Below are 15632 nucleotides of genomic sequence, written 5' to 3'. Positions count from 1 at the left end.
TGCTCATCTACCAGGCTTGAAGGATGGGTTGGTGGAGGAATACAGTTTCATTATGGTGAAGCTTTTGCCCCCTAACATGATTCTTCTCATTCAGCCCATGGACCAGCAGGTTATATCGAAATTTAAGAAATTCTACACCAAAGCATTATTTCAAAAGTGCTTTGAAGTGACCTCTGACACAGAGTTAACCCTTAGAGAGTTCTGGAAAAATCATTTTAATATCCTTCATTGTTAGAGGATCATAGACAAAGCCTGGAGGGAAGTGTCTTTGAGGACCATGAACTCAGCCTGGAAGAAATTGTAGCCAGACTCAGTAGCAGATCCAGACTTTGAAGGATTTGAGGCTGAGCCTGTGGTCGAGGATATTGTCTCACTAGGCAAGTGTATGGGCTTGAATGTGAGAGGTGATGATGTGGAGGAGTTTGGGGAAGGCCACAACACTGAGCTCACCATGGAAGAACTCCAAGACCTTCAGAAGGAGCAGCAACAGAAGGCAACTGAGGAAGTGTCTTCAGATGAGGAGGAGGGAAGGTAGGATGTTCCTAGTTTACTAATCAAGGAAATGTGTGGAAAATGGGGAGAGTTACAAAGTTTTGTGGAAAAATTTCACCCTGACAAAGCTGTAGCAAACCACAGCATAAACCTTTTCAATGACAATGCCATGTCTTACTTCAGAAACAAACCTCATTAGACAAGTTTTTAGGGAGAAATAGTTCCAGTGAGTCTCAAGCAGGTTGTAGCAGTGCAAAGAGACCAAAAAGAGAAAGAACCCCAGGAGGAGAGTTACCTGACGTTTTTATGGAAGGTGACTCCCCTTCCAAACAATAATAAACCTCCTACTCTCCATGTTCCTCACCACCTTTTACTTATGCCAGCAGCTCTCCTCAGCAAAGATAAAGTGCAGTTAAATTTTCATTTGGTTTTTTATTGTGTTTATAGTTTTGGTTTTTGACTTTATGCATGTAAATCTAATTATAAAGGTATAAATAAGCAATATTTTTACTTAAATTGCTTCATAATGCATAATATTTGAAGGTCTGTAACGGATTGATTTAATTTACAGTATTTCTTATGGGAAAAATTGATTTGGTTTTCGAACAGCCTTCTGGAACGGATTAAGTTTGAGAACCGAGGTACCACTGTAAATATTAAAAAAACACATTCAATATAGATTGCAGTGAGTCGCCTGGTATGTTGAATGTAGCACTGTTTAAAATTAGATGTTTGTGATGTCAATATACCAAGTCTGTAGTTTCATACAAATTATGAACTCAAATTACTGATGTTACTAAGCTAGAATATAAAATAAGAACCTTGTATCTTTTTATTTTGCCAAGATATGGCTTATGTACTAAATCAGACATTCATCTCTTTCCACTTTTAGAAGAGATCATCTGCTTGCTTTACTTTATTTATTGTTCTATATTTTAAGAAATACAAGTTTCCAACTTATTTCTAAATAACAGTAACCTGTAGATATATATAATATATAATAATCTAAATATTTCTGTATAATACAAAATGCTACTCCACTAAAATACATGCAAGACTGAATCAGTTTTATATTACTAGATATGTGGCATGAATGTATGTGCACTGCATCATTTCAAGTTGTAATGTTGGCTAGGCATTACTGGAAGGTAAATAAAATAATAAATATATATATAAATACAGTGTTATGAGACTTAAGCTACTTAAACTGAACATTTATGTTTTTGTTATAAAATGTAGCCATTCTAGCACAAAAAAAGCACAATTTATATTTATTTCCTAATTTTTTTATGACAACAAGGTCAGACAGTTAATAGGCCCCCACATAGAGTATAAAAAATGATAAAATATAAAGTCTTACTAAAAACAAATGTTTGAAATGTATTAAGGAGGTTTCAGAGATTATACAAATATTTGAAATTTATGGGATCAAAAATATTTTTTTAATCATAACACGAAATCACTTTGCACTTGGACTAGTAACCAAACAGATTTGTTATTTTTCAAACAAATCTTTAATAAAAATATTTCATGAAAACAGATTTTCTTTGTACAGAAATTTGTAATCTTTACTAAAAGTATGCCAAATTTAGTGAAGGTACACACCCTATATCAAAAGTTATAGGGTAAATATTTAATGTGTGCAAAAGTATGTATGAACTTGTATAAGTTATCTCAAGCCCATTGAAAAATGGTTAAACGAACTATTTTGTTGGTGTTAGCTGTTGGAATTAAAATTAACCAAAAATAACATTACTCTTAAAATTAATTTTTAAAATCAAACATTGCATCTTATTTTGTATACTGTTACTATAAATTTCTGGTAATAAATACACATACTGAATACAATTGTGATTTGTGGTTTTTACATAAGTAAAGATTCATTTTGTTGCTACGTTTTGAGAATGTCTAATATCTTACTTTATTTCCAGGTTAATTAACAGTGGTTTTGAAGAGCTTTTGGCTTTTCAGCGAGCACTGAAGGAGTTTGCTGCTGCTGCTGACCCTACTTATGCTAAACAGTTTGAAGATTTTTTTGTTGGATTGGAAGGAAGGTGAGATGTAACTTTTGTTTTAGTTAAAATAATTTTTTGTTTACAAGTGCCATAAAAGTTTCAAATTGACTCACAAATGTATATTAGGAAAGTAGTTATTTTTATTTGAACATTTTAGGTTCTGTGTTTTTATACCTTTTTTTGTTTTGAAGTTTCAAGGGATATCAAAATTTATAATAAGAATGAGAATTCTGAAGGATGAAGAATAAGGTGACAGAACATATAGCATATCATGGTAACTTCCATCAAAAGCATCTTCATGTTCACGTATGTTTCTGTTAGTATTTGAATAATCTATGTCGACAATGTACGTGCCATGATTATTAATTTTAATCATTTTACTAATTTGTGAGTAAAATGTTTTCATAGAATAAAAGCTAGTTATGAGTTTCTAAAGCTAAGACTTATCATTTTTGATATGCAAGTTTCATTTTACAAGATATTAAATTTATAATCTTTTCCAAAGTAAAGAAACAAAATTAGAGGTATTTAGACACTTTAAATATCAAAACAATGTATCATTCTAATGGTTGTTTCTACATTCTTTCCAGCTTAGCCCTCACAATGGGTGGGTGAAAGTTCATGTCATGATCTTTTATAGTTACATTCAGAATTTACATATTTTTAATGTACCTGGAAAATCTTGACATTTGTTCACTAGGTCTTCCTCTCTTCTTTGATGGTGTTCTTACAACTCTATACTTTAAAAAAGATATGAAAGTTATAAAAATTAGAATTTTCCTCAGTAATATCTATGCTATAATAAGTAATAAACTACAAAATTGGATCCACTTGCCAAACCCACCAGCCATATCCTCTTCTATATAAACAAATAGCCAAGAATTTTCTTTGGGTTGCTTGGTTATTTATCTTTTTTTAATCCAAAATTGTTTACAGGACAGGTGATTCCATGTCCATGTGAATTTGACACTTTTCAGTATCAAGATTAATGTTATCACTATACAGCTTTCTCCTCCTCTTGCAAACAGGTTCTTTGTTCATGACTTCTAGCTTCAGATTGCCCTTAATTGTTTGTTGAAATGGATCACAGCAAATGGTTTTACCCTTTCCTTCACCAAAACCATTTGCATGCACTTTTGTCTCTAACAGATTATACACTCTGATCCCAACCTTCATCTTGATGATGTTGTTCTTTCCGTTGTTCCTGACGAAAAGATCTTGGGACTTTGACTGTAAGCCAACTTTCATTTCTCTCATCAGGCAGCTACATATCAAGTGTACAAGGGCATTGAGCATCCTCTGTGTCTTCTCTTCCACCTCTGGGGGAGCAGATTGATTTTTATTGTGCTCAAGATCTATTGTTCCCTCATTTGATTCCAACTAGATTGTGGATCTCTGGTCTATGGTTCTGCAAGGACCTTAGCCTTGAAAATTCTGGACCCCATTTATAATCTGGGGGCTTTCTGAACTTCTTCAATCTAGTATTTGTACACTGAGCCCTGCAAACCTCCTAACCTCTGCTGTTTGCACCTTGCTTTGCAGTATGCCATTAAACTTTATTTTTTGCCACAGCATCCATCTTGGGATTGTGTATTCCTTCCTCAGTGGGTTATTCTTTGAAATAAACAGTGTCATTCTTCCCTTTGGTTTTCATATCTAGGAGCACCTGACTGAATTGGGTCTGCCCTGGGATGACATTGTTATCTGTTTTGAACAGCCAATCCTGCCATGACTTATTACCATCTTCTGTTTCTATCTGGTTTTTCTCTACATGGCCACTTTGGTATTATAGGAATGAGCTCACTAACACCATGGTTAAGTCTGTTTGCTCTTGTACCATTACATCCATGCTTATCCTGTACATGGACTATGGTCCTTTATTGAAAACTCGGCTTTGTGCCAGTTGTCAGTCATCTTGAAGTGAGTAACATTGTGATAAGCTTTTTCATATCATACCTTTTTGTTCTTCTTTGTCTTGTTTCCAAAAGGATTGAAAGAGGAAATTGTGCTGACAAGATTACACATAGGTTAAAAAACTGTGACCAATCATTTTCTTTTATCTAGAACTGATACACCAATGTGTTGCTTTTGTGGCTCTTCAGTCACAGTTACTCACACATTTTGTTACAACTCTGAGCAACAACACTATTTTGACTACATCTTTTTCCATGGGTTTACTTCTGACCTTGGGCAGTGTCCAACATGCTTGTGTTTTTAAATGTTTATTTAATTCTATTTAAGTTTTTCACCTGCTTTTGAAACTTTATTTGGTTTTTAACTTGACTTATTTTTACTTTGACAATAATTAATTTTTGTAATTTTACATCTTTGGCACAAATAACTTTGTTGCTTTGAGCCATAAACTTCCAACCAACTAACATTTTCTAATAATTTTTGTAACCAATATAAAAGTAAAGTTTTAATCTGCTAGATGAAGTACAATGATGCATTGTTTTCTATACTGATTATTATCAGTTTTATCTTCAGCTTGAACGTTTATTTCTGTGTTCAGATCAAGGAACTAAGAGAATTATTTTAAGCCTTTCTTGTGTTAGTTAAATTGTAATTATTGTAAGACATAGTTTGCTTTCTGCATGTAATTATTCTGTGTTCTTAAGTGCATTCTATAAGTAATAATTTAATATACAAGCAACATCAATGTAAAAAAGTAGGCTTAAATTTTATTTTATTAACAGCAAAGAAAGGTCAAAGGTAAGTACTTTATTTGTTTTCCTGTATATTTTTTATTTATTGTTATCAGAATAACTAAAATGTAAAAATTACACACTTGTTAGGTTAGATTAGGTAAGAAAAGGAAGAGATATTCTTTAAGGTATGTTTACAAGCAACTTTTATGCTACATCATTTAATACAGTAACATGATTTATTTGTTTTTCAGTTCAACTTGCATAGTAGGATTATTAGTTAGGTATGGTTCAATGAGTAATAAAACAAAATTAAATATAAACAGATGTAGATTGTTATGAACCTTAAGTTAATTAGAGTAAATTATAATTTTCAGTCACAAACTACAGTCATTCTAGGAAAAAAGTAATTTAGATTTCTTTATTTTTTTATGGTGGTTACAGGGTCAGTCAAATTAATTCTGTATATAACTAAGAGAAATTAATAGGTACAATATAAAGTTTTATTGAAGAAAAAGTGTTTGCTGTTTATTTAGGAGATTCTAGATGTTATGTAAATGAAATTTGTAAGTCTTGAGATGAAAAGTTCCTTTAATCTGAACACAAATGTCACTTTTCACTGAGAGCATTTAACAGTTGGACTCTGTGTATGTCACAGACAAATCTTTAGTAAAATTTAATTAATTAAAAATTAGTTTTTATGTACAAAAAATATGTAATGTTTACTGAAAACTCGATAGATTTTGTGAATAAATGTTAGTGTGGAAACTGATGATCTGTGGTTACTGAGTTAGGCACATTAACTGATTCTGTATGAAAAGAGCTAATATCATTCTTGTAATAAGGAAAACAGAACTGCTATGTATTAATTAGATCTCATCATAGTTTTTTACAACCTTCCTGCCCTAAAAGTTGAACAGTTTTTTTGTTCACTATAACAAAACCATTAGCTGAAGGCTAAAGCCTTTCTAACATTGACAGTAAATCTTTCCTGTTTTTTAGCTCATAGACCAACTCTGAATTCGTTTTTATCAAGTACAAACTTTAAGTTCATAACTCGATCATCTCTTGCCCAGTTTGAGATGTAATTACAGTTTTGGATTCAGGAGGTCAAATTGATTACTGATGTATTTGACTACACCAGAGGTTTCATAAACCCCATGCTTGGTATTACTGCTGTACAAAAATGTAGCTAATAAAAAGGGGAAGTGTAGGTCAAGATACTGTGATCCTACCTAAAAGATTTTCAAGTACCACAGCTATTGAGGTACTTTTGGTGTGATTTACCAAGTTTATAATTGTTCTGCATCCTTACTTGTGTAACTTGTATTAGTGGAGCTTAATATCATATCAGAAGATAAGAACACAAATGTAAAAACAATCAATCAGTTCATCCATTGTTAAAAGTTAAATATATTTTCTCTGTCATCACTCTGTGTCTCTTGTAACCATAAGTAACTCAATGAACAATAAATCATGATATTTATTATTGAACGTTGTGCTTTATTTTTACAGTTTTGGAGCCAAACATGTAACACCGAGGACGCTTAGCTCTCGTTTTCTCAGTAGTGTCGTATGTTTGGAGGGTATTGTCACAAAATGTAAGATTATCTCTTAGAAATATTTGATTGTATTGTCTTTTATAACCATGTTTGTTTTGGAGGGTATTGTCACAAAATTATTTCTTAGAAATTTTGGGTATGTTTTTATAACTGTTATGTTTGCAATAATTGACTGTATGAGTCCTCTCAAAATTGTCGTAAAAGAATAGAACTTAGTATTTTAAAATGTGACAATGTGTAGCAATACTTTTTTTTTTATGAGCATAATTGAACCTGTGAGTGCTCACAGTACAAGTGTTTCATCCATGGAGCTAGAGAGTTAGCCTGTGAGCAGTTGCTAATAATGCACATTTTCAGTAGCTACAACTGCCATAAAATTTATTTTTTGTGTGTAGATGTCACAAGTAATATAGTATATGACAATTCATATTCATGATTTATACAAATTAACTAAAAACTGAGTGAATCAGATATGCATGCTACAGTTCTTTTTGTTACTGTATCATGGCCATCAACTAGAACTGACTTCATAAGTACATGTGAATTTCTTTTATTTTTTCAAAGTTACTTTTAAATAAATGTAAATATTTGATGCAATAATCTGTTACAATTGCATTGTAGGATTGTCTAAATATAAAAATTTGAGAATATTTTTTAAATACAATGCTGCTGAGTTTAATATAAGATAGAGAAAACATATATTAAGGTGGAAATACTTTGAGCTTTCCATCTTATTTAAATATATGTCGTGGAAACTATACAAAAGTTACAATGAAGTATCCATGAATACTTAGTTTTTAATTAGATTTATGAACACACTTGCACATAAACTTGTAAAATATGATGTGAACATGAAGTAGAAAACTTCCATTAGAGTACTTACCTTCTTTCACAAGATTAGCTATTCTTGTCCAGTACTGTCCTGTGTATACAAATTTTCTCTCTATGCATGTCAAAAGCCTTCTGCTTCTGGAATCAAATTATTTCAACATGTCTGTCGTACAAATCATCATGTGTCACCTCTCCATCAAAAAGAGCATGACATACATGATGCATGTTATTACTTCTATATGCCTCTACCAATTTGTCATTTCTCATTTGGCACCACATGTATTTGGATGTGTTCCTTTGTTTCATGTTTCACATTCAACTTTAGTACACTCATGAAATGGTTTTCATTTAAATTACTTTTAAGTTTATTCACTTTAGTTTAATCCCACATTATTACAGTTGCATTATTATATATAATTTCAGTTTTTGGTTGACTCTTTTGCAAGGAGATTGAACATCACTTGCATCATCCTTTATATCTGGACCTCCACTTCCTCCCAAACGTGCTGAGCCTGTTCAGTCTGACGAGGACTTGGATCACGTATTTCCACCTCCTGATTTTGCTGTGCATTCCCATGCTCCTTCTGAGGAATCGGGTAGGCCTACTATGATGTTTTTAGGTTTTGTTTCTCAGGTATGCGATATTTATTCCTTGCCCCCTGTTTCCTTTGAACTGTGTGTGTCCTTACTACATGACCAATCTTCACATCCTTGTTTGTTTTGTTTTTTCCCTTCCCCAGGTATTCAGATACATGCTGATCAGTTTGCCACACATTTAAACAGTGATATTAGCATACCTTACCACCATGGGCTTTGGATCAGTTTACTCTTGTATATCACTGTGTAGACTGTCTGTATACCAAAGATTGTTAGGTTCAATTTTACCTGTTTGGAGAATGGTCCTTGAGACATCTGTAAGTCTGACCCATGCCCAAGTTTCCCACTTTTGTCTTACACTCACAACTTTTTACTGTAGCTCTCATTTCTGAGGCTCTATACTAAAATCTTCTTTCCTTCATTTTTTTCTCCTTTGTCATTTTTGGCCCTGGCTTTGCATATGTGGTTTCTCTGTTGTTGGGACCTTCTAGGTCATGATGTGACTTTAACTCGTGTATGGGTCGCGACCCCCCAGGGGGTCGCGAAGCCTTGGCAGGGGAGTCGCGTAGCCTTGTTAGAAGTAGCTTGGGATAACATTAATTTTATTTCATCAATTACATTTTCAAGTCGCGAGTGCCAAAAGGTTGGGAACCCCTGCTCTACACTGAGTGTTTTTTCTGTGCATGTGGATGACCAAGATGGATGTTGTCAGTACTTAATTATACATCTCTATCTCAACATGGTCTTATTCCTATCTTTGGTTCATCCATCATGGAGTGGTTTACCAGTTTCACACCTTGTTTTTTTAGGTAGCTTCTGCCACTTATGTTTTCTCTCAGGTGGTTAGAGTTTTTGCTCATTTTCATGCTGTGGGGCTGCAATTTTACCATTATACAAATAACTGGCTTTTTCAAAAATTGGAGTCTGATGTCCATACTCATCAGCTTGTTCAAGGTGGGCTGCTTAATCAAATTGGAGAAGTCTTTTCTTCATTCATCCCAGTATCTTGTTCATTTATGTCTTTTTTGACACTCATCTTAGTTGGACACAACCTTCTCCTCTGATTTCATAGTCTGCCATGCCCTTTCCGCTCCTCACTTTTTGCTCGTGAGGTTCTATTGCTTTTGGGTATGTGATCTTCAGTTATGTTGCTGGTGCTCCTCAGTTGTGCATGTATGCAGTCCCTTCAGTGGTCACTTGAAGATCAACATAACCTTGTCTGGGATTGCTTCTTAGCTCCCTTTACCCTTCCTCATACCCTAATGGACAATCTGCTTTTGTGGTTGGACAAAGCTCCTAAGTCAGTGGATTTTCTAATTCTTTCTACCTAGATTTATACTTATTCATGGACTCATCTCTTCAGGAGTGGAGTGCATGGATCAATCACCAAGAGGCTTTGATTCACTGGTCTGTTATTGATAAGTTTTCGTGTATCATTGTTTTTGACCTTCTCGCAGTCTGTCTCACTTTGAATTATTTCCTTCCTCTTACATGACATTGTTTGGTGATGAAACATTCCAACAATTTTGTGACATCACTTGTCAATCACCAAAGGACACATGGTCAAGATATCTGTTTTTGAACATTGGATCTCCTATATTGGGTCCTTATGTATCACCTTCATTGTTCTTCTCATTACATGTTTTTTCTTCTTTTCTGGTGCTCTCAATCTGGTAGTGGGCCATCTTTCCTGCCCCCCCTCCCCCCAACAATTTATCTGACAGAGCAGTTTTTAGATCCCCTTGTATTCTGGTGTTACTGCTTTCTGTAAGGTTTTTCTCGCATGGATTCATATTCTGCACCCCTAAATCACAAATTATCCTTCTTTTGGTCCCTGGTAACTCATCCTTGGGTTTTGGCTGCCAATGTCTTCATCCAGAACTGTTCTCACAAATTCTTTTATGTTTATCGTCCTATTTCATTACTTCATCTGGTGTTTTCTTATCCACACCACTCTGTGTCGAGTCTTTCTGATTGCTTCTTATCGGCCAGCTGAACTGTGGTTTCCATGATTACAACAATTGCAACTTTTTTGTCTTCTTCCCTTCTTTAACAAATTGGTCATTGGTTCTACATCAGGTCATTCATGTCCTTTACCTTCACATCTGGCTTTTATTTGTTTTTGGCATGGAGATAAAGTTTCTCGTGTTGAATAGTTTTATTTTTGGCTCTTAACACGTCCTTCAGTAGAGGTGCATCAGCACAAATGGAAGGTGATTTACAGTTGTTCCGCTTTTTGAAAGTTACCCAGTGACTGACCTGTTGTAACTGTATTTCCCAAATTGCTTTTAAACTGGGAGTTTTTTGTTTCCACTCTCTTGGGTTATGGGCTATCTTATCCCATATTTTTTTGTTTTAACTAATACTGTCAAATTTTTCTTCTCCTGTCCTTACCATGTGAATACATTCCTACTGGATTCATCTTCCTTCCCAAACAGCATAGTATTCTGGACTGGGATATTAATGTGGTTCTCCTTTCCTGCACTTTGCTGTTGATGTTTCATGTATGCTTTGTACACTTTTCCACCCTACCTGTTTTCTTCTTTATCCAGATCATTCTCTCCTCCCATATATCTCAGCAACTAGTTTGAATAATTCCTCCTTTTTGCCTGTTTCCTAGTCTTCTATTTCTTATCTGTTTCTATGGTCCAATCCAGATAGACCTCTGTGTTCAGTCCATACTGTTTTTGTTATATTTCTCGCACATCTTCCTTTCGTGGTACCTGTTTTTTACTCTTTATTCCTCAGCAGTTTTGTGTTCGTGATTTTTTTCTTTTACCCTCACCAATTGGCTTATTCATCTTTGTATTATTCCCACCAGAATTTGTTGAAGATGTCTTCTCATTAGATTTGACACCTCGCCTTTTCCACCTTTCTATTGCTACTTGTTTCCATCAGTTATAAGAGAAAATCCTACAGTTGGGCAGGTAGACAACACCTAATATGTTTATCTCCCATTATTTACACCACATTGTGGTTTCTTTTTCATCAGGTTTTTTATCTTCCACTTATGACTGTTCTTCAACTTTAGAGTGTCTTTGACTGGGTAAGTGTTTAATTATACTTTCTTTTCCTTTTAGGGACCCTTGCTTTATTATTTATATGGATCCTGCTTATTAATATGTTGGTGCATAACCAGATATTCTTCAATTAGAAATCCACATTATACAGGCATATTGACTTGCATTTTAGCTTTCATGACTTTGTAGTGCTTACTGTTGAGATGGGGTGTTCCACAAGATTGCTTGAAAATGAATAACCATGCAATGTACATGCTTCCTAAACCTCTCTTCCAGACTGTATTACCCATGGATTGAATGGGTAGAACAGCAAGTTTCTAAGTATTGTTTCTCCTATGCATTCTCATTCCTTTTTCTTCAAGTGTAGTACAGGAGTCCTTTCCATTTCCAAGCCACAGAAATGGTCGACTGTGGAGGCATCCTTCTGAATGGGTTCCACACACTGATGGTTATAACCATTCAGTGCATAGTAGGTTGCTGGTGTAGATGATGTGATATTTTCCAACATGCATTATTACAATCACAAAAGAGAGATGTCAAATTGAAGCTCAACCTTTCAATTTGGAGACCTCATCATACCCTCTCATGGATGTCTATACCTCATGACTGGGTGTTGGATTTAGAGTAGAACCAGACATTGTAGGTCCTCACACATGTTTACAGTTGTCTATGTTCTTTGCTTGTTTGTACTTCTGTGTTATTGGTCACAGGGAAGGTAAAGGAGGTTGCTCCAGTTCTGTCTCTTTTGTTATCTGTTATTGATATTATCTTATGCCAAGGTTGTTATTGCTTTCAGATGGCTTTGGTGAGTTTTTGCTGTTCGGGTATTTGAATTCTATAATATAGATATCTTTTCATTACTGGATGTAAGATCCTTAGATCATTAGATTAAAGATGTCATTTGTCGTGCTCAGAGTGGTTTAAGGTTCTTTCCTCCTGTCTCCTGAACTTGTTTTACAGTATGATTGTTATCCTACTCCTGCATAGATATTGGTTCCCAGCAGCATGGGTTTTGGATGTAGTATGGTCTGTTGTGTTCCAGCCACTCTACACCTAGGGGCACATCCCTTGATTTACCCAATTTTATACTTTGTGGGAATGAGTTCTGTATATGCAATTCATGGTTTGGATCACTATCCTGCCATAGCTCTCTCTCACTTGGATGTGCTTCTTTCTTTTCTTTCCCTTACCCACTGCACATTTTGTGGATGGGTGAAGAGTATATCTGGTTCAGAAGTGGTGCAGCTTCCTTCATGAGATCTTTGGATCTGACTCTCATTTCCAGGGGTATTCTGTGGATGCTTTCAGGGTTACTTCTGTCATTCCCTTGCACTTGTTCTGCCTCCTATTCATTGTAGGATTCTAGCTCCTCTTGCTGGAGGCTGTAAGTACTATATCAGAAGTTATAATCTTCCTATGCTGGAAATGTGTTTTTGATAGGAACTTACCATCACTCATATTTCCCATTCTTCTCTCCCTACTTGATTAGGGATCACATAATCAATAAGGTCATTGACACAAAGGTAATCTGATACAAAACTAATTAAAAAAATCTCTAAAGGTTCCTATGGTGGACATCATCAGTAAGTTTTAGAGTAAACAAAAGTGAAAAAATTAAGAGAATTAACAACATTTGATATAGTCTAAGTTACTTTATCTATTGCACGGTATGCACAAAATAATACATTCAACTGCTGTGGTTAAAACATTCAAGTGCAAAGGAGAATGTTGCCAAGCAAGGCTAGATGGCTAGGGTGCTTAACTTGTAATCTTAGGGTCATGATAGCTGCCTACCATCTAAACTTACACTGCTAAATTAGGGATGGCTAGCAAAGATAGCCCTTGTGTAGCTTTGTGCAAAATTAAAAAAGAAACAAACAAAAGTGGAAAATACTTTCAAATGTTGTTTTAACTTTTAAGACAAGTTTTTGGTGATTAAGTGACTGTCTTTAAAGTGTTGAAAGACAACAGAATAATAAACTGTACAGTTCTGTTTTTAGGCCCTGTAAAATTTAGTTTGGTTCTGAGGTGTGTGTGGGTACTTTTCTGACCTATAAATAGGTAATGTTTTTACCCTTTTTCTCCAATAGATGGCATTATTATTTATTTTTAATTAAAATGAACCAACATGTGATTAAGATTCAATCTGTTTGTCCTCATGTATTAACATAGCAAGCTGATAAATAAATAAGAAAAGCATAGTCACCTAGTTATCTTAAAATATTTTGTCTGAAAATCTTTTTATTTTCAATGCTCTTATATGCTGGAAATAATTTATATAGTGTGAAATGTTACTATTTGAAGTTACTTGTGTTAGTTTTTGACTTGGTGAAACAAAGGTGAAAAAATTATCAGCATTTATTATTTTTCAAATAAAAGTATAAATTTCTTAAACTATTAAAAACAATTCTTGGCTTGTGAAAACTAAAAATATCATGTTCTGACATATTTGTGAAATGCTGCAAACACTGGTAAAATGTTCTGTTGACTGTGTGAATATGATTGGAAAGAATTAGATGAAAACTGATTTCCTTAGCTTGCAAGTGGTACAGTAGAACCACGACATTAAGTGCACCCTACTGAATCATCCAAATGCCTTATATACAAAGTTGCTCTTAATCCTATTGCCATGGGTATCCTTTCTTGTGCATGACACAAGGCCTTAGTGTCTTAAATGTAAATTTTTGTTAAACTAATTTTTGTTTATATTATACCAATTAGAATAACATAAAATCTTAGCTAATAGTCCACATTTTGATAGTATACTAATTTTAAGTTCTTAGTTCCACAAGACTGTATTAAAAGAAAAACAAAATCCTGAATTTTTCCCTAGTGTGACACATGATACATTTTCTCTTAGCATATCATCTTCCCTATTTTATCCACCACCTTCACAAAGTACAAAAACTTAAATATAAATTACTCTATAAGATCAATTTTGCTCAGACAAACAATTATTATAGTCTTCAACTTTGTTTGGCCACATAACTGTTGATTAGAAAATCAGACCCCCTCCTGCCACACCAACCTGTCATATCCTCTCTCTTTAATAAATAGTTCTCTCTTAGTTTCAATTACATATTACCTATAACCAACGTACTCAAGATTTTCATCTGTCAAATGACATATTGTATAATGTTATGTTCTGAATGGTTAAATGTCAGTTTCACTTAGAATAACAACATGGTTCCTGTGGGAAAGTTAACAACTAGCATGGATTAATTTATAATTACTCTTCTTGTAGAGTTGGAAAGCCAGAAATATAAGGGAATTTGTCAACTTTTCTTGAATGCTATAAATCTGTATTGTTTGATGCATTATTTAATTAAATAAAAATTAAGTGCAATACTGTGAATAGTATTAAACATTAGGGTTAACTCTTCAACAATTGAGAGCGAGAGAAGAGAAGATTGGTTAAACATTTATTTATTGTTTTTCTTATTTATTCTTTATGTTAATTTTAAAAGTAACTAAATGTAAAAAAATATGAATTTTTTCAGGTTAGCCAAGATTAGATTAAGTAAAATAAATAATATAATAAAAATGTATCACAAGGCACATACGTGAGCAACTTGTAGTAGCTCATGGGTAATGTAATTCGATAGTGTAACCTGAGCTGCACATTCCCCGAATTATTTACAACATTTAATCACATGAACGATAGTTAGTCACAGTTCAAAGGGCAGTAAAAAATAAAATTTAATTAGAAATAGACATGTATTGTTACAAACTTAGAGCTACTTAGGATAAATGAATGTGGTTTCATATTAAAATATGAAATAATTCTAAAAAGAAAAAAGGGTAATTTGGATTTTCTTTTTTGATGTTACAAGATTTTTCGAATTAACTGATTCCATTTTGAGATAGGGTGGAGGAAATGTCAGATAAAATGTAGAGTTTCACTGAAAAAAAGTTTTAAATGCATTTAGGAGGTCGTGGGGATTACACAGAGATTTTTGAAATGAGGAAAAGTATTTTTAATTTTAGCATGAAAATTACTTTGCACATGAACTACCTAAAACAATACATTTGTGGACAAATTTTTATTTTATTAAAAGTACTTCACCAAAAATATGATTTTTTTGTATGTGAAAAATGTATAAATCTAGTTGAAAAACTGATAAATTTTGAGATTACACATGGTACTGAAAGAAGTATTACATCTTTATTAAAAGACTTTAAATGAGTATAAAAAGGTGACAAAATTATTCATGAAGACTGATCCCATATTGAGAGAGATAAGGTCTCTGTTTTTGTTGGCGTATCCAGGACACAAGTGTTCCAAAAGCTGCATCTTGCCATGATGTTGAGGTCTCAGGACAAGTGTTCACAAGTTGCACTTTTCCATGATGTGGAGGTCTCAGGACACGAGCGTTCACAAGTTGCACCTTGCCATGATGTGAAGGTCTCGGGACACGAGCCGCGGGACACGCGGCGTTCACAAGTCACAAGTTGCACCTTGCCGCGATG

General features: G+C 34.0%; 1 protein-coding gene across 1 annotated transcript in view; it reads left to right on the top strand.

Moving 5' to 3' along the window:
- The window catches only part of LOC143229859 (DNA replication licensing factor MCM3-like), a 51675-nt gene that overhangs the window by 13356 nt on the left and 22687 nt on the right, over positions 1-15632 (top strand). The window contains 2 exon segments of the mRNA XM_076462700.1: positions 2424-2546; positions 6668-6753. Coding sequence (XP_076318815.1) covers positions 2424-2546; positions 6668-6753 — 209 coding nt within the window.

The sequence above is a fragment of the Tachypleus tridentatus genome, chromosome 10 (assembly GCF_004210375.1).
Source record: "Tachypleus tridentatus isolate NWPU-2018 chromosome 10, ASM421037v1, whole genome shotgun sequence".
NCBI lineage: Eukaryota > Metazoa > Arthropoda > Merostomata > Xiphosura > Limulidae > Tachypleus > Tachypleus tridentatus.
The sequence above is the reverse complement of the archived record's forward strand: the minus strand, read 5'-3'. Positions and strand labels throughout refer to the sequence as shown.